Source organism: Nycticebus coucang, chromosome 18 (assembly GCF_027406575.1).
Source record: "Nycticebus coucang isolate mNycCou1 chromosome 18, mNycCou1.pri, whole genome shotgun sequence".
Classification (NCBI taxonomy): domain Eukaryota; kingdom Metazoa; phylum Chordata; class Mammalia; order Primates; family Lorisidae; genus Nycticebus; species Nycticebus coucang.
In genome coordinates this window covers 63,620,126-63,643,418 of record NC_069797.1, presented here as the reverse complement: position 1 = coordinate 63,643,418, position 23,293 = coordinate 63,620,126, and the positions used below count along the sequence as shown (strand labels likewise).

At 39.1% G+C, this 23,293-nt stretch overlaps 1 protein-coding gene across 7 annotated transcripts in view; it reads right to left on the bottom strand.

Annotated features, from left to right (window-relative positions):
- TANC2 (tetratricopeptide repeat, ankyrin repeat and coiled-coil containing 2) overlaps positions 1-23,293 on the bottom strand; it is a 382,898-nt gene that overhangs the window by 82,883 nt on the left and 276,722 nt on the right. For all 7 annotated transcript variants that reach the window (XM_053567902.1, XM_053567904.1, XM_053567905.1 and 4 more), the window contains 2 exons: positions 17,672-17,838; positions 13,573-14,180 (listed from right to left, as the gene is read on the bottom strand). In XM_053567902.1, coding sequence (XP_053423877.1) covers positions 13,573-14,180; positions 17,672-17,838 — 775 coding nt within the window. The remainder of the gene's footprint in view (positions 1-13,572; positions 14,181-17,671; positions 17,839-23,293) is intronic.

The following is a 23,293-nucleotide window of genomic DNA, read 5'->3' as shown; positions in this document are numbered from 1 at the left end:
TATAGAAAAAGAAGGAATATTACCCAACACATTCTATGAAGCAAACATCACCTTGATCCCGAAACCAGGGAAAGACCCAACAAGAAAAGAAAATTATAGACCAATATCACTAATGAACATTGATGCTAAAATACTCAATAAGATCCTAACAAACAGAATCCAACAACACATCAAAAAAATTATACACCATGACCAAGTGGGATTTATCCCAGGGTCTCAAGGCTGGTTCCATATACATAAATCTATAAATGTAATTCAGCACGTAAACAAACTAAAAAATAAGGACCATATGATTCTTTCAATTGATGCAGAGAAAGCTTTTGATAATATCTAACATCCCTTCATGATCAGAACACTTAAGAAAATTGGTATAGAAGGGACATTTCTTAAACTAATAGAGGCCATCTACAGCAAACCCACAGCCAATATCGTATTGAATGGAGTTAAATCGAAATCATTTCCACTTAGATCAGGAACGAGGCAAGGTTGCCCATTGTCTCCATTGCTCTTTAACATTGTAATGGAAGTTTTAGCCATTGCAATTAGGGAAGAAAAGGCGATCAAGGGTATCCACATAGGGTCAGAAGAGATCAAACTTTCCCTCTTCGCAGATGATACGATCGTGTATCTGGAAAACACCAGGGATTCTACTACAAAACTTTTAGAAGTGATCAAGGAATACAGCAATGTCTCAGGCTACAAAATCAACACCCATAAATCTGTAGCCTTTATATATACCAACAATAACCAAGCTGAAAAAACAGTCAAGGACTCTATTCCTTTCACAGTAGTGCCAAAGAAGATGAAATATTTGGGAGTATACCTAACAAAGGACGTGAAAGATCTCTACAAAGAGAATTATGAAACTTTAAGAAAAGAAATAGCTGAAGATGTTAACAAATGGAAAAACATACCATGCTCATGGCTGGGAAGAATCAATATTGTTAAAATGTCCATATTACCCAAAGCAATATATAATTTTAATGCAATTCCTATTAAAGCTCCATTGCCATATTTTAAAGATCTTGAAAAAATAATACTTCGCTTTATATGGAATCAGAAAAAACCTCGATTAGCCAAAACATTACTCAGCCCTAAAAACAAAGCAGGAGGAATCACACTACCAGACCTGAGACTGTACTATAAATCCATAGTGATCAAAACAGCATGGTACTGGCACAAAAACAGAAAAGTAGATGTCTGGAACAGAATAGAGAACCAAGAGATGAATCCAGCTACTTACCGTTATTTGATCTTTGACAAGCCAATTAAAAACATTCAGTGGGGAAAAGATTCCCTATTTAACAAATGGTGCTGAGTGAACTGGCTGGCAACCTGTAGAAGATTGAAACTGACCCACACCTTTCACTATTAACTAAGATAGACTCTTACTGGATAAAAGATTTAAACTTAAGACACGAAACTATAAAAATACTTGAAGAAAGTGCAGGGAAAACTCTTGAAGGAATCAGCCTGGGTGAATATTTATTTATTTATTTATTTATTATTATTTTTTTTTTTGTAGAGACAGAGTCTCACTTTATGGCCCTCGGTAGAGTGCTGTGGCCTCACACAGCTCACAGCAACCTCCAACTCCTGGGCTTAAGCGATTCTCTTGCCTCAGCCTCCCAAGTAGCTGGGACTACAGGCGCCCGCCACAATACCTGGCTATTTTTTGGTTGCAGTTTGGCCGGGGCCGGGTTTGAACCCGCCACCCTCGGTATATGGGGCCGGCGCCTTACCGATTGAGCCACAGGGGCCGGCGCCTTACCGATTGAGCCACAGGCACCGCCCGGCCTGGGTGAATATTTTATGAGGATGACTCCCCAGGCAATTAAAGCAGTATCAAAAATACACTACTGGGACCTGATCAAACTAAAAAGCTTCTGCACAGCCAAGAACACAGTAAGTAAAGCAAGCAGACAGCCCTCAGAATGGGAGAAAATATTTGCAGATTATACCTCCGATAAAGGTCTAATAACCAGAATCCACAGAGAACTCAAACATATTAGCAAGAAAAGAACATGTGATCCCATCTCAGGGTAGGCAAGGGAAAGAAACTTCTCTAAAGAAAAGAAACTTCTCTAAAGAAGACAGATGCCTGATCTACAAACACATGAAAAAAGCTCATCATCCTTAATCATCAGAGAAATGCAAATCAAAACTACTTTGAGATATCACCTAACCCCAGTAAGAGTAGCCCACATCACAAAATCCCAAAACCAGACATGTTGGCGTGGATGTGGAGAAAAGGGCACACTTCTACACTGCTGGTGGGAATGTACACTAATATGTTCCTTCTGGAAGGATGTTTGGAGAATACTTAGAGATCTAAAAATAGACCTGCTGTTTGATCCTATAATTCCTTTACTAGGTTTATACCCAGAAGACCAAAAATCACAATATAACAAAGACATCTGTACCAGCATGTTTATTGCAGCCCAATTCATAATCGCTAAGTCATGGAAGAAGCCCAAGTGCCCATCGACCCACGAATGGACTAGCAAATTGTGGTACATGTATAGCATAGAATATTCTGCAGCCTTAAAGAAAGATGGAGACTTTACTTCTTTCAGGTTTACATGGATGGAGCTGGAACATATTCTTCTTAGCAAAGTATCTCAGGAATGGAAGAAAAAGTATCCAATGTACTCAGCCCTACTATGAAGCTAATTTATAGCTTTCACATGAAGGCTATAAACCAACTATAGCACAAGACTACGAGGAAAGAGCCAAGGAAAGGGAAGGGAGGGGGGAGGTTAGCGTGGAGGGAGGGTAATGGGAGGGGCCACACCTACGGTGCATCTTAGAATGGGTACAGGCGAAACTTACTGAAGGCAGAATACAAATGTCTACATACAATAACTAAGAAAATGCCATGAAGGCTACGTTGAACAGTTTGATGAGAATATTTTAGATTGTATATGAAACCAGCTCATTGTACCCCTTGATTGCACTAATGTACACAGCTATGATTTAACAATAAAAAAAAATCCACTTTTAAGTAATTATCCTATAGAGATGGTTCCACATGTGTGAAATGATTTAAATAAATACTCTGTATTCACTGCAGGTATCCATTGTAATAGCAAAGCTTGGAAACAATGTACATGAAAATCAATAATCAGCTAGTTTTAAGTAAATATGATGCACTGTTACAGAGTAAAATAGATACAATAGATCTAAATTAATACTTTTCTGCAAAATGTTCCAAAAGAAGGGAAATTAAAACAGAACTTTGGATAGAATATGCCTTCATTTCTGTAGGGGTAGGGGGAGGAATGTATATGTGTATGCACTTACATGTATTTGCATTTATTTTGTATGTATCTATTTATATTTTACAGGTATACATATTTATATAGCATATGTATAGTTCCATTTGTAAATGCATGGAATAGCTCTGTAATGATATCTAATAAAGTTGAGAAAATTGTTGACTTTGGAGAGGGACTGAGTTGCTGGAAGACAGATGAGAGAGACTGGCTTAGCATGCCACTTTGTGTTTTGTGCAATATACAGGTATTCCTATCAAAAACAGAAATTTAAAAACAAAGACAATGTAGCATGTTGAAAAAAAATCAGTTTTTGAGGGACTGATAACAGAGGGATGGCTAGAAGGATGAAGAAAGTGTAGGAAGGAGGACTAAGAAAGTAATTAGGTCAATGGCAGTGAAAATAGGCAAAAACTAAAAAATTATTCTCACAAATGAGACATTTGGAAACCATCTGAAATTATTACACCTTACCACGAGATAGGTGAACAGACTCCTGTGTGACAGTAATGAGTCATTTTCTATCCCTACTGGACATTCAGTATAAAATGAACAACTATTCCTAATAGCTGCCACTTATTCCCGGCCAATATGAAATAATTTTTTAAATTCACAAGACAGTTAATTGAAAGGATTGAAACTGTGGTATCATTGAGAATTCCCTGCCAAAGCCCACCATCAACTAAAGGTGAAAGAGGGAAGCGCTTTAAATGGACGTTTCTCTAATGCTACTAAAGGTCTTCACATCTGCTCTACAGGATGATCTGATAAAGTCATATTTTCAACAAGATTAGTTCCTTTGAGAAATCTAGACAATACTGTCTATTTTCTAAGGTCATATTCCTTATATTCTGTGAACATTTCCTTGGAAGCAATTCCTTATGAACACATCCAAAATAGGACTCACCTTTCCCCCATAAGCCTGTTCTTCCTCCTGCCTTTGCTCATGCAAGAGCTTCTCCTCCACTCAGAAAGTTCTGTGCTGGTTAGTAGCATCACTATCATCCGTAATTCTGAAGTTGTTTTTGATCCCTCTGTCCTTACCTTTCACACACACAAAAAAGACCAAGTGCTTTGAGTAGCTCCAAAATGTCTCTCCCACATGTGGCCTGTTCTCTATTGTCCTGTTTTAGGTCTTAGCACTTCTCACCTAGACTACTACTGTGAACCTCATAACTAGTGTCCCAAGTACAGTCTCTCCTGTTCTTCAACTCATCTTCCATATACTCCTTGTCAGCATTATCTTTCACAGCAGAGCTATCCTTCTCCTCAAAAAGTGATGCCTCCTTGTTATCTACAGAATAAATTGGAAAGCCATGGCTGTAAAGATTTTTCCTAGTGATGCCTCCTATCATTCTCTTTCTGACCATGCATCTTACTGTATAATAGCTGCTGACAGTCCCTCAGGGCTCTTCCTACTTCCACACTCCTTGTTTTTGCTCCTGGCATTACTTTCCTTCTTTGTCTGCAGAGCTCTCCTGTTCACATGGTGTTTAATGGAATTCAAACTATCCTTTAAGGCTGAACTTGAATGTCACCTCTTCTGCAAAGTATTTCCTTTCTGTATATATTTCTATGGTATTTTATAATATAGCGTTATTATTGGTTGCTATGTCTGACTTCCCTTGAGGGCTGTGGTCCCCAACCCCTGGGCTGCAGACCGGTATTAGTCTATGGTCTGTTAGGAACGAGGCTGTCAGCAGGAGGTAGATAGCAGGCAAGTGAGCAAAGCTTCATCTGCATTTACAGCCATTCCACATTGCTTGCATCACTGCCTGAACTCTGCCTCCTATCAGATGAGTGGTGACATTAGATTCTCATAGGAATGTGAACCCTACTGTAAATTGTGTATGCATGGGATCTAAGTTGCATGCTCCTTGTGAGAATCTAATGCCCGATGATCTGAGGTGGAGCTGTACTGCACTTGAATCATTCTGAAACCACCCCCTACCCCCGTCTGTGGAAAAATCATCTTCCATGAAACTGGTCCCTAGGGCCAAAAAGGTTTGGGATTGCTGCTTTAGAGTGTAAAGACACTTTCATGTAGGGGGTGTCTTATTTACCCAAGTTTCTCTAAGGGTTAACACAGTCCTTGGTGTAGAAGAGAAGCTTAATAAATGTTTTAAGAATGAATAAAAAAGCCAAGCAGATGGGTATGAAAAAGAGTAATGCAAGGACCTCCACATGTACTTTTCAATTTACTACTCAATTCAGCCTTGAATCTGCAGGTATTTCTGCTGTTATTGGAAGCCTGTGAAATGAGTGTGAATATGACTTAAAGATTGAGAACAGAAGTCTGACAATCTTGATCTTTTCCATTTGGTGCTTGCCACCTTACAGTTGGCTTGCTGCTATCCATTCTCAGCAAATGGTACTCCATGTTTTTGAAATTTTCTTTCTTCTACCTTTAGCTTATCAGTCAGGAACTGCTTTGGCATATTTTTCTCATAGCTTTCTCATAGCTTTTTGGAAGTAAACATATTCTATGTCAATGGAAGCTGTGTCTAAAATGTATTTATAGTCACCTTGCACTGCAGTTTCATATTCAAATGCGAGAGACTGATAAAAGTAGACTATATGTATGCTTTCTGTAGAAATGGGTGGAATAGCATTATTTCTTTGTAGACAGAATCTGGATAGGAATTTGCTGCTTTCTTGCCCTCTGCCTCACATCTTCCTACTGCCTTTCTGTTTGCTTAGTATGTCACTGGCCCTAGGAAAATGGACATCTCTTCTCTGCCACGACAATGAAGCCTTTAGGCAGTTGGCAGGGCTTCATGAGGAAGAAGCCGTGACTGCACTGTCCTGCCATCTGAAACACCAACAGGAGGCACAGGAAGACCACTTCTCTCTTCCTCCTCCACGCCCCTCAGCTCTTTGTTTATACCTCCAGCCCAGTACTCAGCCTTAAATTATACATAGCTAGTTATAAATGTGTCTGTTAAAACCACCAACCTGTAAGTCCTGGTAGATAGATCTATCTTACTTATATTTTTATCCCAAGCAGTGCTTAACACAGAGTCTTAAACATATTACTTAACAAATGTTCATTGATGGCTGGATGTGGTGGCTTATGCTTGTAATCCTAGCACTCTGGGAGGCTGAGGTGGGTGGATTGCCTGAGCTTACCAGTTTGAGACCAGCCTGAGCCAGAGTGAGAACTCATCTCAAAAAATAGCCGGGCAGTGGGGTGGGCTTCTGTGGTCCCAGCTACTTGGGAGGCTGAGGCAAGAGAATCACTTAAGCCCGAGAGTTTGAGGTGGCTGTGAACTGTGACGCCACAGCACTCTAGAGGGGGTATTTTGTTTTTGTCAAAAAAACAAAACAAACAAAAAAACTCAAATGTTCACTGAATGCTTGCTGAAATGCATGCTTCATTTACTCCTGAGACGTGGTAGCGAGATAACAAATAGAATAACAGATACTGTCTGTTGGGTTGTGAGAAGAGTTTCCAACTATTTTAAATCGCAAGTTTAAAATTAGTACCACTTATCATCCTTTGTTTACTCATTAATTTATTATTAAAGAAAATAATTACTCTGTGTCAGATGCTCTACTGATTATAAGGAAGACAAAGGTGAGTGAGATAGAACTGAGTTCAGTTGCATTCTAGAGGGGAAAGTGGACAGTAAACAAATATTTGTAGTAAATGTTAACAAGGAAATAAAGAGGTCGTTATGATTAAGATAAAAGCCAGGAGGGACTTACTTAGATAAGGTGACAAGCACACATCTCTCTGAGGAGGTGGCTTCAGGCTGAGACCCGGAGGAGGAGCGAGAGAGTTTGTTGTGTGATGAGCCAGCGAAAGTGAGCTCCAGATGGAAGGGATTAAACACAAAGGCCCAGAGATGGGAAAGTATAAGTTTTAGGAACCGGCAGAAAATTGTGAATAATAGGGAGAATGAGCTCAATTCAGAGAGGTAGGCAAAAGCTATCTCCATAAGTGCAGGGCTTTGAACAATCTGGTTTTGATTTTATTCTAATCATAAAAAGCCAGTGAAGGATTTTCAGGAGGAGGTAACATGGTCTGATTTGTGTTTTTAAAAAATTACTCTGGCTCCTGGTGGAAGAATGGATTGGAGGAGGTCACGAGGGAGACCAATTAGGTGGCTAAAGTAATCTACAGAGCCTAGGATGTGGTCAGTAGAGATGGAAATAAATGGATATTTATAAGTAAAAATTGGGTGGTAGAATCAACTGGATATTCTAATGGATACAGTAAATACACGTCTCACAGCTGTGAGTTCTTATGGTTGAGAGGATAAAAGGCTATTACTGTTGATTTTACTAAATGTAGAGATCTGTCTGCTTTTGAAAGTCACTAGAGACAGCTGAGTAAATGGCTCTACTCACAAAAAAGAAAATGTGCTGTCATGTCCCACTAAGCTAGCAATAACTCCTGATTGCTATGCTGTTAATCTTGGTTTGACAGCCTAGGAAAACCTGTGGGATTCTTATCTTTTGATTCAGTCAGTATTGCTTCAGAGACTCATTAAGAGGACAAATTAGACTCTATTTCCTATGCTACTTTTAGTACCAAAAACTTCCCCTGCTCACCTGCCCCACTTCCTACTCATTTTAGACTTTTTTTAATTTATTTTTTTTGAAACAGTCTTACTTTGTCATCCTTGGTAGAGTGCTGTAGCATCATAGCTCACAGTAACCTCAAACTCTTGGGTTCAAGTGATTCTCTTGCCTTAGCCTCCCAAGTAGCTGGGACTACACGCACCTGCTACAACGCCTGTCTATTTTTTTTCTTTTTTAATATATTTTTTTTAGAGATGAGGTCTCGCTCTGGCTTAGGCTAGTCTTGAACTAGTGAGCTCAGGTGATCCACCCGTCTCAGCCTCCCAGAGTGCTAGAGTTAAAGGTGTGAGCCCAGCCCAAGAGCATCTTTTTTCCTTCCCTTCCTTGCCAAAATCTCTCCTAAGGCTTTTAGAAAGCAGAACCTATCCTCCATCTTAAGGGGGATTTGCAATGGTTATCAGGAGCAGTGATTTTGAGTCTGTGCTTCAGTGAGGGTAAAGTTAAATGTGATCTTGCCTTGAGGCTCACATTAAAACAAACAACATGACAACAAACTGTTACTCATCATTTTGTGGTTATTTCAGACCTATGTATTCTACAAGCAGTCAAGTTGTACAGGCCCCTAATTTTCATTCTGCGGAGCATACCCCTTTATCCCCTTAAACAAACTGCTTCTTTTGTGACATCTTGCTTTGTGGCACAGACTTTGGAGCAGCAGGTCTCCAGTGTATAATTCACTGGTCAAACAAATTAGGTTTATCAACATGGTCAAATAAATTAGGAAAAAATCTTAATTAAGTATTATTATGAACAATCAACTCTGATCATAAAGAATCAAGTAAGTACTTACCTACCTATACCAAATACTACCGATGGTATAGGTAGGATTTGTATAACCTTTTCCCCTTTCTGCCTTGTAACTTACTAGTGATTTGCTACACTTAGTTTGAGAAAATCAGGTCAAACAAAATTAAGGTTTCAGTATCATGACATCATTAGGTTGTATCAGCCCAGTACTCATTATATAAAGTTCACAACAAGCTTCCTGTGTTTTATTCAAACATTTAAAAATAAGGCAGCTAGGCCAGGCACAGTGGCTCACCTGTAATCCTACCACTCTGGAGGCTGAGGTTGGTGGATTGCCTGAACTCACAGGTTCAAGACCAGCCTGAGCCAGAGTGAGACCTCATCTATCAAAACAGCTGGGTGTTGTGGCAGGCGCCTGTAGTTCCAGCTACTCAGGGCTGAGGCAAGAGAATCACTTGAGCCCAAGAGTTTGAGGTTGCTGTGAGCTATGACGCTACAGCACTCTACCAAGGATGACAAAATGAGACTCTATCTCCAAAAATAAATAATAAATAAAGTAAAATAGAATAAAAAAGGCAGTTAGATCTTCTAATTTCTATGTCAAAATCTTACATACATATACTTATCAAAACGTTAATTTGAGAGTTGTTCCTGCAAAAGGGAAGGTAGATACCATTAATATCGAGATAATAGGAAAAGGAAACATAAAAAGGAATGGAGATTTATTCAGAGTTAAGCTTACTATGTACAAATAAATGTTAAGCAGTAACTGGATGGCACCACAGGGCTGGTGGCCCCCAACTGCCTACTCTATCATCTTTAAATTTCCGCTATCAAAATCATTAACAGGTTGGATAACAAGGGCTGGTGACTACTCTCAAATGCTTTATGGAAAACACATAGTTGCCGCAAATGGCTTTTCTATGGATTCTAAGGATTAGTTTATTAGATTAATCTCAGTACCCATGGGAATAAAACACAGGACAGATCAAGTTCAGGGTATGAAGGATGATAGTGGCAAACAGAAATTAGAAGGCAGAATAGGGTGGTGTGGTCCAATGTCTGTGAGTGCTTCAAAGGGTATACTTTTATCTAGATGCAAATCTTAGAAGTTCTGAAGTCATAAAAGATTCTGCAGTGATACTTTGCTTACAGTTTGATGAACACACACACACATGCATAACCCCTTACCCTGTTACCAAGCCAAGGAAAGACACTGTCTATAACTCATTTCTTCCTATGACAATTATGTCTATGCAACATTAGGTCATCTTCCCTGATATGACAATTCTCTGCCCAGATTCTGGGACAACAGGCAGGCTGCTATTTAAAATAAAATTTAATGTCAGCTGCAGCACTGACCTCTGGCTTGGCTATTTCCTTTTCCCAGCACCACTCTCAGATTACTGACTCTTTTAAGTCAGGCAGAAGCTACCTCCTTTGATGGCCTGTATCTGAAGATGATCTACTTTTTGGCATCAGTACAATGTTATCAACTGTGCCTAATTCCATACTAAGGCCTACAAGTTCAGAGTGAACAATTTTATTTTATTTTTTTTTAGAGACAGAGTCTTACCTTGTTGCCCTACCGTGGCATCACACAGCTCACAGCAACCTCCAGCTCTTGGGCTTAGGCGATTCTCTTGCCTCAGCCTCCTGAGTAGCTGGGACTACAGGCACCAGCCACAACTCCCGGCTATTTTTTTGTTGCAGTTTGGCCGGGGCTGGGTTCGAATCCACCACCCTTGGTATATAGGGCCAGCGCCCTACTCACTGAGCCACAGGTGCTGCCCCAGAGTGAACAATTTTAGAGTTGAAAACCCAAGAAAATAGACTAGAAGAGATAGGATGTTGTGTCACTTTTGGAAGCTTTCCTTCCTCCACAGAGATTTACATGTCAGGTGCTGGTTTACCTGATGTGATGTCAGAGACGTTGAGTTGGTCTCCCCTGGTCTACTAAAATACATTAGAGCTCTGTGTGAGAAAGTGGAGGAGAGAACAGTGTGCAAGAAGCAGAGGCTGAAGGCCACTGAGACAAACCTTGCCTGGTGAGGGTACTGCTAATCAGACTGGTCTGAAATAAAAAGCAATTACACCAAGTTTCTTTGAAAGGCCAGCTTGGACACTGCCAATAGCATTGAATTCTCAGCGAATTTCCATCTCACTGACCTAGGGAGACTCAAGCTCAGAGACCAATATTTCAATATTTTAGTAACAAGGCTGGTGCCAGCCAGAGCTAGGAAAAAGCCTGAATTCCAAATCTAAGGAAGGTTTAAAAAAACAACAACAACAACAACTTCTCATGCTGTTTATAATTTTATTCTTTGTCATTAAGATATGATGATTTTTTTTTAGCAGCCATGTTACTCAATCACCAGAAAACAGACTCTATAGCATCTGAAGTTAGAAGTGTTTACTCTTCTTGTCTCAGTGAGTCAGCCTGTTGTTACAAAGCTCCTAGTTAATAAACAGTGTTTTTGTTACAAAGTTCCTAGTTAATAAACCCTGTTTAGCCATGATATAGGTGCAAAAAGCCGTATTTCCTTCTTTGAGAAGCACTGGATTTAATCTATTGTAAGGATGTTGTTAATTCAGTTGTAGTCTGGCTGCTTTGCACCTCAGTTTTCAATCTTCTGACATGTCCTGGGATCTGAGGTCCCAGACCAGCTAGCAGAATTTCTCTGGGAACTTTTCTTGACCTGTTTATTAGGCAGTTTAGATTAGCCTCTTTTTCTGAAATACATAGTTGCCAACTCTATGTATTAAGCATTAGCAATAATACTAGCAGGATTTATAGTAAAATTCTTTTGGGAATGCCACACAATTCATAGATTTTTGTTGTTGTTGTTTCTCTTTTAAATCTTGTCCTCCAAAATGCTAACACAGAAGAGTGTCATGTGCTAGTCAATTTGCCACAGGATTTAGTTAAGGCATACCTACTGTCCATAACGGCAAAGGGAAGTGAGGAAAAAGAACATGCCCTGAATGTTTTGTGTACTATATGACCTCACCTAATTCTCACCAACTCTAAGAAGAAGGCATTATTATTACTCTTGTGTAGATAACAAAACTAAGTTTCAGAAACATTATGTAATTGTTTCCAAAGGTCACAATTCCTAGAAGAAATATTTGTATATATTGTACTGGAAATATCAAAACTCAAAAGTTTATGATCTTTCCACTACAGAAGTTTGTTTAAAGAAGTTTCCCTCTCAGCGAAAACATTGCAAAATCTATTGCTTGGTTTATTATCTTCATCACAGCTTGGAACTAATTTTTTGATGAATCAGCATGAAGTAGGCTGAGCAGCAGGCCACAGCACAGTGGGCTCTCACAAAGCTTGGTGCAGGACATGGTCACAAGGGTAATAAAAGTCCAGCATGATCACAGAGTTTCAGTCTCTCTGATGAGTCACAGCGTGAGGTATAGTCAAATTCTGGCTTGTGTTCTTTTTGAGACAAAATAAGCTCTGCATTTGGCAACCATGTTGTTGGTACCTTCTTTGTTTCCAGAAAATTAGTAATATACCTGGCATTTGAAAAGATCCACATTATTAAGGGCATAATTCTTTTGAAAAGTTAGCAAGGAGGAGTAGAAAGCACACGCCACTAGGATGCCAGAGAACTCGGTTCTATCCACAGCATGGGAAATAGTTTCACAACTAGTCTGGTTTGTTGAGTTGAGAAAGATTCTCAGGTCAGGGTCAAACTTACTGGGAAAGAGTGCTGGGGGTAAGTCAGTGACACCAGTGTGTGCAGGATGGGGAATTGGTGTTATGCCATTCGTCTGCTATATCTATTCTAGTTTCTCCTTTTATCTCTCACTATTTACTTTGTGACTTTGTGCAAGTTGATTCAGCGTCTTAAGGACTTTATAGCAAAATGGTGATAATGACACCTTATTTATCTAAAGGCAGAGCAGACAGACCAGCTGATTTCTTCAAATCTTTTTCAGCTATGAGGTTTAAGATTCTATTTTCCACTATCAATCTTGGCACTGGGTGGACTTTAATGGGGTCAGCATTGGTGACTTTAATGAGACAGAGTTTCACTATGTTGCCCTTGGTAGAGTGCTATGGCATCACAGCTCACAGCAACCTCAAAGTCTTGGGCTTAAGTAATTCTCTTGCCTCAGCCTCCCAAGTAGCTGGGACTAAAGGCAACCACCAGAAAGCCCGGCTGTTTTTTGGTTGTAGTTGTCATTGTTGTTTGGCAGGCCTGGGCCGGTTTTGAACCTGCCAGGTCTGATGTATGTGGCTGGCGTCCTAGCTGCTGAGCCTGATGATAAGGTTTTTAAAAGGGCAATAACAACTTTTAAATGACTCTAAGTGAAACAGATGAACAATGTATCAATTCTTTTTTCACATCTGAAGAATACTGAGGCTCAGCACCCGTAGCTCAGTGGTTAGGGTGCTAGCCACATACACCATGGCTGGCGAGTTTGAACCCGACCCAGGCCTGCTAAAAACAAAAATGACAACAAAAATAATAGCTGGGCATTGTGGCGGGTGCCCATAGTCCCAGCTACTTGGTAGGCTGAGGCAAGAGAATCACCTAAGCCCAAGAGTTTGAGGTTGCTATGAGCTGTGATGCCACAGCACTCTGCTGAGGGCGACAAAGTGAGACTCTGTCTCAAAAAAAAAAAAAAAGGAATAGTGAGGAAGTCTGTTAAATGGCTAAATTATAGCCTTTGATCCCTATTGGGGTCAGTTAAAATTATTTAGGGAAACATAGGAACGCAGTATAGCATTCTAAGTAATTACACAGATATTGAGTCTTAAGGAAGTAACACTGTGAGAAAATGAATTAGTTAACTTCATTACAGCCTTGCCTTGAGAAAAAACAGACATCTCCTCGATGTGAAATGTTCAATGACGAACATTTCCCGCTAATTTCAATACCCATGCCCCATGCAATAAACACAAAATAGGCTCAGAATTTCTTATCACAGATCTTTGTCTTACCTGGGATCACACAGAAATTTGGTTTTCTCTCCTTCTTCTCTCCAGATAAGCCATTCTCGGAAAGAAGGATGTACAAACATACGAGTCATGTCTCTGCGCTTGATTAGGAACATGGACAGGTTCTCCATTCTCTGCTGAAAATCCTCCCATTCTAGTGTGCCTTCAATGCTACCAGCATTGATGGCCTGGAAGATATGCTCATCAGTCAGTGGGTGGAGAGAGGCCACTGCCACATTCAGGAGAGGCATTACTCGGTCAAAGGAAGACTGGGTTGGGAACTTCATATTGCACTGGAGTAAATAAACCTCTGAGAGCGAAACAGGAACTACTTTGTAGCTAGAGCTCTTTAACACTAGATAGCCTTTTTCTATAAGGTCAAATGTGAGTTTCAGATATAGATAGGACCCTTGACTGAGGGTCTTGAGATGAGAACTGAGTTTGCCAAAGGTAGTGTTGTCCATTTTGCCATTTAGTGAAATGTTATTCTGGATCTCTGAGCTGCTGTGTATCCGGTGCAGGATATAAGCCTGCAGGTCCTGGTCTATGGCTTCATTCTCTTCTAGGCGATCCAAAAAAATTCTATGGAAAGGCAGCAGCTTGGTAATTTCCTAAAACAGATGGAGAGAGAGGAAGAGACAGAAAGACCTTCAGTTTTCCCTAACTCTTATAATAAACTATGAAATCCACCTATTTATTTGAACTTCTGAATGGCCAAAGAAAAGAGGAAAACATGATTAAGTATAAGTATTCATAAATTAAAACAAATCAGTTGCATAGAAGGGACACAACTTTTCCTAATAAAGAGATTTAAGGTAATTTTTATGGGGCTTTGTAAAGAGTTTGTTAGGCATGATTTCATGGTCAATATTCTTTTAAACAACACACCTAAACTAAAAAGAAAATAGAGCGCTATACAACTCTTTTGCTTCAATTTTTCTCAGTGTAAACAAGGGCATGATGCCAAAGTACAATTTCACAAGAAAAATGCATAAGGATTTAAGGAATGCCATGAAAAAACATGGACGTGGCTCAGTAACGCTCCTAAATGGAGGGGTGTCTTTTGGGGATGTCTTAGCTAAAAGGAATACTTCTAAAAGAAGCCTGATTATTTGATGGATCTGCTTAGAATTATTTTAGGGGAGGGTGACAGGCTTTGTGTAACTCATATACTAGATTCCATACTTTCTTATCTACTTACGGACTTTCCTCTTGCAAGTACCCATTCTCTTTTCTGTTATCAATTTCTTCTCAGATCACAAAGACATAAACCCCATATTCCTTCCTCTACCTACTAACCTGTATCTCTGTCCCTAATTTTAGCAAAATTTCACAGACACATTTTCTCTGCCTCCTTTTTCTAACTCCTTTCTTGCCACTCACTCCTCCATTTGTACCACTCAGGTTTCAGCCCCCACACTCACTGAAATGGTTATCGTTATCGTAAAGGTTACCAGTAATCTTCACCTTGCCAAAACCCATAATCAAATTTTAGTTCTCATCTTCTGTAACCTTTCAGCAGTGTCTGACAGGCTGATTGTAGCTTTCTGAACTTTATTTTTTTTTTGGGGGGGGGGAGGGCCACTTTCTGTACTTTGTCCATTTCCCCTCATTTTACTCTTAACACACTGGGCACTCTTTACCTAGCCATTTTGCTGGTTCCTCTTTCATTTCTCAGCTTATCCAGGGATCAGGTCTCTTATCTTTTCTCGTCTCTAGCCATTCTTTCTCCCTAAAATAGCTGATTCAGTCCCATGGTTCTAAGTATCAGCCATATGTGGGGGATGCCTAACTTTATGTTTCCAGCTCAGTCCCATCTTCTGTCTCTGTCTACTCAACATTTACACTAGGATGTTTCACAGACAACCTAATGCAGCCAAATCAGAACGACTAAATTCTGTCCCCCACAACTGAACTTTCCCTAGGTCAATAAATGGCACTTCCATTAACCTATAATCACATCCTAGGAACTATCGGTGATCTTTTTCTTTTCTTCAAATCATTATTCAATCATTTGCTGATCAAAAACCCGAGATTCATTCCTGAATCTTCTCTCTTGCTCACACCCACAGTCAGCCTATCAAGACCTTTTACTCTTCTTCACAATATAGCATAAGTATGACCCCTTCACATTACCACTCAACTACAAACCACCATCATCTTTTACTTGAACTTTGCTACAAATTCCTGATCCCCTACAGCCAGCAGGTATCTTTTTAAAAGGAAGGTCATATCTCATCACTTTCCAAGATTCTCTGGAGAGGCCCTTCCTATTTACTCATCTAAAGGAACTATTATCTCTGCTTATCCCTTTACTCTATTTTATTTTCCCTCATAGCTTTAACACTACTTGCAATTTTAGTATATGTTTAATTTTTTACTTATTTATTGCTTGTGTTCCTTACTAGTATATAGGAAAAATTAACAAACTCATAGTTTATATTTTTAGTATTTTTATATTTATGTATCAACATGTAGAGAATTTTATAAAATTTTGTAGATAAAATTACATTCAGTACAAGTTCCCATTTTCCCTATGTGTGTCTGGTGAACTTTGGGTCACGCTGCACAAACTTTATGAGGGCAGGGAGCTTGCCTGTGTTGTTCACTGTTGAATTCCCAGGCCCTAGAACAGCACCTGAAATACTCTAAGTACTTAAGAAACGTTTGTGGAAATGACAAATGATCAAATGTGAGGGTTCCTTTTTTAAAACTGCTAATTATCTGACTGTCAGAACTAAAAGAAAGTAATTTAGGAAAAATTCTCAGTTGAATGAATGGAGTATGTGGGAAGTTACTGCTGGGCTCTATCCATGAAGACACTGAAATATAGACTTTGTATAGGAATATGTATAGTATTTTTACTGTTTTTTTTTTTGGTGTAGCTGAAAAATTACAGTGAAATGTTCTGCTCAGATATACTTAAAATTTCTTTTGAGATTGCCCATGATGTTATGTGAAAACATGTGAGGATAATATCTCCTTAAGCAGACATTTGGTAAAAGTAGTTAGAGACTGTGTTCCTGGAGGTTTCTTTTATTCATCCTTCATCCTCAAGCTACTGACCAATAGTAATAGGTTATATAATTCTTTAGTTGTCAAGATACATTTATGGTGATTCATCCACATTTTTTAATTCCAATTACTTTGAGATTAACAATGAACATCTATGAAGTGGTAGCCAGGACTAGAAATATAGTTTGTGATGGCAGTAAAGCTAATTGGTCAATATATGGGAATAATATTAAATGCTGAGGAGAAGGAAAGAGGAGGGACTTAAATGCACAGAATATTTTCTGTACGTTAGCACTTATCATGAGGGGCCATATCAAAATAGGGGGATGGGTACCTGATGTAAAAAAAAAAAAGGTTGAAAAAACACTGTTATAAACCAAGTGTGAATATGTAGAGGATGGGAGATACCAACTCAGCTACAAAGAGAATTGTGGAGAAGGTGAATTATTTATATTTAGCCCATATATTGTTACAGGCTAAGTCCCACATTCCTGGTCTTTCCTTCAGACCATTAAGTGACCTGTGAGTGAGCATGGAAGGTAATCACAAAAAACAAAACAAATCTTATCTCCCAGTTGTAGTAAACTTAATCTACAGCTCTAATATTGCCCCTATTTGTCAGAAGAGGGTATATACAGAAGAAAGTCCACCTTCATGTTATAGAAAAACTGTTCAAGTAAAAGCAGATGGAAGGACAAGAAAAGGTGACTCCAGACTGTAGACTGCACCAAATTTTGCATAGCATTAAATGACAAGAGAAACAAAAGCCAAAGTGTTAGGGACTTTTTTTGCACTGCTGTCAGGACAAAGTCTAGAAAAATGACTTTTTGTCACATTTTGAAGGACATTTTATCAAACATTATCCAAAGCAATGGGAATGGGAATCTGAGAGTCAGATACAGAAAGTGATCTTTCTAGATCATATCCCTTACTCTTGAAATACAATTCTTTTGGAATTATTCTTGCTGATGCTCATACGGCAGAGGTTTAGAAAGCATTGTCATAGGGAAGTGGGACCTAGAACTTCTTTAGTTTATGCGCTTTCCAAGGGAAATAATTTTTGCTTTAAAAGTAAATAAACACATACCTGTAAACTGGTCCTAACTGTTACAATTAGTTTGAGCCAAGAAGGAAATTTTCCAATCATTTTACTCAGAAATGATACAATTGTATCCCCATAATCCGGTTTGTGAAATTCTGCTTCATTTAATCCATCAATTAAAATGATGAAATCTTCATCTGGTATTTTTCTCTCTGAGATAGAAAGAAACAAATTACTTAACAATTACGAAGTGGAAATGCTTCCAAACATATCTGTTTGGAAAAAAAAATATTAGAAAAGGCCTCTCATGCATTTATTAAGTGCTCAGGGTATATAATTTATTATGAAGACATGGAATAATGAATTTAGGGTATTTATTTTGTTTTTCATCTTTTCAAAAAGCTTTTTGTGAAAGCTTTTGTCACATATATGAATATATATATCATCATATCTTTTCATTTTCAGAAACATCCTTACTAACAGTTGTGAGATAGCCTGAGCATTGGAATCATGAAATTTGTACACGGAAATTAATTTTTCTCTTACACACGGAAAAGCTGAATAGAATGTGTTTTGGTTTTGGGCGGCTCCTGTGGCTCAGTGAGTAGGGCGCCGGCCCCATATGCCGAGGGTGGCGGGTTCAAACCCAGCCCCGGCCAAACTGCAACCAAAAAATAGCCGGGCGTTGTGGCGGGCGCCTGTAGTCCCAGCTGCTCGGGAGGCTGAGGCAAGAGAATCGCGTAAGCCCAAGAGTTAAGAGGTTGCTGTGAGCCGTGTGCTGCCACGGCACTCTACCCGAGGGCGGTACAGTGAGACTCTGTCTCTACAAAAAAAAAAAAAAAAAAGAATGTGTTTTGGTTTTTTATCTGATAGCATTAAAGAAAATAATATCAAATATTCTTTTGGGAATTTCCCAAAAAAGGTCTAATTTAAAGTCTAAAGTAATGTTTAAGACTACATGTGAAATTGGTAGTGGGAGGCAAGGTCTGGAGGAACAGAGAAAAGGAACCCCGGTCAACAGATAGACCTGAACCAGCAGGCTAGATCCCAAGATCTTAGCAGCTTCTTAGACTACATCTAAAGCAGCCTCAATGAGACCAGTCCCTTGTGTGATCTTGCCAGGGAGGAGTCAAGTGGGAAAAGACAAATATCTGTTATGCTTGTAACTAGTTCCCTCTGGGACTCTAAATGATCCTTAACTGACATAATTGGTTTATCTTCAGGGTTAGGCCAAAGGTGGCAGCTTGGTTAAGATTTCAGGCTTCTATGGGCGGCACCTGTGGCTCACAAGAGTAGGGCGCTGGCCCCATACACAGGAGGTTGTGAGGTCAAACCCGGCCCCAGCCAAAAACTGCAAAAAAACAACAACAACAACAAAAGAAAAGATTTAAGGCTTCTACACTCACTTAATGCTTATTGATTCTTGAACAACACTGAACAGTAAGAGATTTAAAAATCGTCAAATTGAAAGAACATTTTAGAATCAATAAATTGCAAGGATCAAGTAAAAGTTATAAATTAGGACGGCGCCTGTGGCTCAGTGAGTAGGGCGCGGGCTCCATATGCCGAGGGTGGCAGGTTCAAACCCAGCCCCGGCCAAACTGCAACAACAACAACAAAAAAAATAGCCGGGCGTTGTGGCGGGTGCCTGTAGTCCCAGCTGCTTGGGAGGCTGAGGCAAGAGAATCGTGTAAGCCCAAGAGTTAGAGGTTGCTGTGAGCCATGTGACGCCACGGCACTCTACCCGAGGGCGGTACAGTGAGACTCTGTCTCTACAAAAAAAAAAAAAAAAAAAGTTATAAATTAGTTAGGACCTTCAAGATTCTGTAGGGAAGAAAACAGAGAGATAAGAACAAAAAGTCACTGTATTCCTGAGGTTATAAACGGATTTATCTGAAGAGGAAAAAGAAGATGGAGCTGGGGAAAGAAGAAAAAGTCTGGACTTCTGCACAAGATTGGCTGTTCTTGCCTTTAAAAGTCAATGGCTGGGTACGGGGCTCAAGCCTGTAATATTCACACTCCAGGAGGCCGAGGAGGGTGGATTGCTTGAGCTCATGAGTTCAATACCAGCTTGAGCAAAAGCAAGACCCTGTCTCTACTGAAAAAAATAGAAAAACTGAGGCAAGAAGATCCCTTGAGCCCTAGAGTTGGAGGTTGCTGTGAGCTGTGACGCCATAGCACTCTACCTAGTGCGACAGCTTAAGACTCTATCTCCGGAAAAAATAAATAAAACTAAGGACCAAAACTGTACATGCTATTTTGGTTTCACAATTTAAAATACACAGATCTTGGCAGCGCCTGTGGCTCAGTGAGTAGGGCGCCGGCCCCATATGCCGAGGGTGGCGGGTTCAAACCCAGCCCTGGCCAAACTGCAATAAAAAAAAAAAATAGCCGGGCGTTGTGGCGGGCGCCTGTAGTCCCAGCTGCCTGGGAGGCTAAGGCAAGAGAATTGTGTAAGCCCAAGAGTTAGAGGTTGCTGTGAGCCATGTGACGCCACGGCACTCTACCCGAGGGCAGTACAGTGAGACTCTGTCTCTACAAAAAAAATAAATAAAATACACAGATCTTTTGCAATGATTAATAAGCCTTTATGTTCTCAAAACATAAGCTTCACATAAAGGAATTAAATTTCAATATCCTAAATACTACAAGTCAGTTCTCAAACTGAAGAGTCTGGCAACTTTTTAAGCAGAGAAATGAACTATAGATTCCAGCTTTAACTGTTAATGATTACTAATGAAATGGCATTCTAGATGATGTAGCCCTAAGAAAATACACTATTGCTCTAGGGAGTACAAATATATTTAAGGATAGCCAGGTATGGTGGTGTGTGCTCATAATCCCAGATGCCTGGAAAGCGGAGGTGGGACCATCCTTTGAGCCTAAGAATTTGAGACCAGGCTGGGCAACATAGCAAGATCTTGTCTCAAAAAACAAAACAAAACCAAAACAAACAAATGAACAAAGAAAGTATTTAGGAAGAGTTATGGAAGAGAGAGGAGTTGCTTGGAACTAACTAGGATTTACCCTAACTGAGGGTTGTCATGTTCTTGATTTTGAGGACTCTGGCTCCCTTGAGCTTCACTGTGTCATTAATTTCCCTAGAAGAACTTCATACTTGCATTCTGCTTGGCTGAGCACCATCACCTAGTGGTTTGGTGAAGCCGTCTGGTCGGTACTGAACCAGTATTTTCAAAAGCTAGTTGTTAAACAGCTGATAGCTTGAAATCTGGTACGGTGGGAATATTTACACAATGGAAACTGGCAAATGTTACAAATCACCTCTCCCAGGTGGCTGTTTAGAATGTACTAACACACTATTTCCCACTGTTCAGTTACATTTCCTTTATCTTCACACAGGTTTCTTCATAAAGAAGCCATGATCTTCAAGTGGAGAAAAAGCCTGGAGATAACACATCTGTTTAGAGCAGGGGTTCTCAACCTGGGGGTCGCATGGTTTAGAGTGTCTCTGGGCAGCACATTTCAAACACATTCTCAAGTATCTCAAATATCAATAATGTGTACTAAATTATGACCTAGACATTTTAATTAATAAATATTAATTTGCTAATAAAGTAACAATTTCATTTCACAAATTCACAGTTGATTATTTTATTAGATAGATGTTCATCTTAGAGTAAGCTCCATAATATGCCATTTTTTAAAAAAAGGAATATTTATCCGTCTTAATCAAGATAATACATATTCTTCTAAATCTTTGCTTTTTTTTTTCTTTAAAGATTCTTCTCCTTTGAAGGAATTACTTATAAGTCACCTATCAAGGCAGGTGCTATGAGCCACCAACAACATTTCACATTTAGGAGGTAGGAATGGCATGCGTATCTGTCTAAGGATACTGCACTGTTTAGGGTTCAGAATAACAGAGAATTTTCTAATGCTGCTAATACTGTAAAACAATGAGAACTATTCCTAAAATATTTTCCTTTGCTGAACGATGAAATTTCTTGATTACAAATTTAAACAGGTGAGATCTTAATGATCCTTAGACTTTGTCCTTCAAATACAACCAGCCTTGTAAGAATGTTTCTCTTGTTCATTTCCCAATGTTTGCTGATTATTTAAATACTCTAACTCAGTAGCTTTTAAAGGATTTTACAAGTGAAAAATTTTTAAATAGGGACTAACAAAGAATTGCTGTTCATATGTTTTCATCTAAGAACACTTAAAATAAAAAAAACATTTAAACTATAATCATTCACTATCACCACTGTTGTATAGAAAAAAACATATTTTAACATTAAAAAAGTAGAAGGGACATTATCTTTACAAACATATACATATAAAACTACACTGTATCTACAACCACACAAATTCTAGGCTATTTTTTATTTTCTTTTTTTTTTTTTTTTTTTTTTTTGATGAATTATTTTTTATTAAAAACATCATCTTTTCCCAATCATAAAAGGAATCGATTCACTGTGAATTGGTGGGAAATAAATAAGCACAAAGAAGAAAATTAGCTCCCCCCGCAAGTCCCCATCTGGAGGCACATGCCTGTGGTGGGTATTGTGCCCTGGTTTCCCCCACAGTTTTGTACCTGTACATTTGCTTCTGTTGCTGTTGATTTTACATAATGGAGATGATTCATTGTATTTTTTTTTTTTTTTTCCTTTTTTTTTTTTTTTTTATTGTTGGGGATTCATTGAGGGTACAATAAACCAGTTACACTGATTGCAATTGTTAGGTAAAGTCCCTCTTGCAATCATGTCTTGCCCCCATAAAGTGTGACACACACTAAGGCCCCACCCTCCTCCCTCCATCCCTCTTTCTGCTTCCCCCCCCATAAACTTAATTGTCATTAATTGTCCTCATATCAAGATTGAGTACATAGGATTCATGCTTCTCCATTCTTGTGATGCTTTACTAAGAATAATGTCTTCCACTTCCATCCAGGTTAATACGAAGGATGTAAAGTCTCCATTTTTTTTAATAGCTGAATAGTATTCCATGGTATACATATACCACAGCTTGTTAATCCTTTCCTGGGTTGGTGGGCATTTAGGCTGTTTCCACATTTTGGCAATGGTAAATTGAGCTGCCATAAACAGTCTAGTACAAGTGTCCTTATGATAAAAGGATTTTTTTCCTTCTGGGTAGATGCCCAGTAATGGGATTGCAGGATCGAATGGGAGGTCTAGGTTGAGTGCTTTGAGGTTTCTCCATACTTCCTTCCAGAAAGGTTGTACTAGTTTGCAGTCCCACCAGCAGTGTAAAAGTGTTCCCTTCTCTCCACATCCACGCCAGCATCTGCAGTTTTGAGACTTTCTGATGTGGGCCATTCTCACTGGGGTTAGATGATATCTGAGGGTTGTTTTGATTTGCATTTCTCTAATATATAGAGATGATGAACATTTTTTCATATGTTTGTTAGCCATTCGTCTGTCATCTTTAGAGAAAGTTCTATTCATGTCTCTTGCCCATTGATATAAGGGATTGTTGGCTTTTTTCATGTGGATTAATTTGAGTTCTCTATAGATCCTGGTTATCAAGCTTTTGTCTGATTGAAAATATGCAAATATCCTTTCCCATTGTGTAGGTTGTCTCTTTGCTTTGGTTATTGTGTCCTTAGCTGTACAGAAGCTTTTCAGTTTAATGAAGTCCCATTTGTTTATTTTTGATGTTGTTGCAATTGCCATGGCAGTCTTC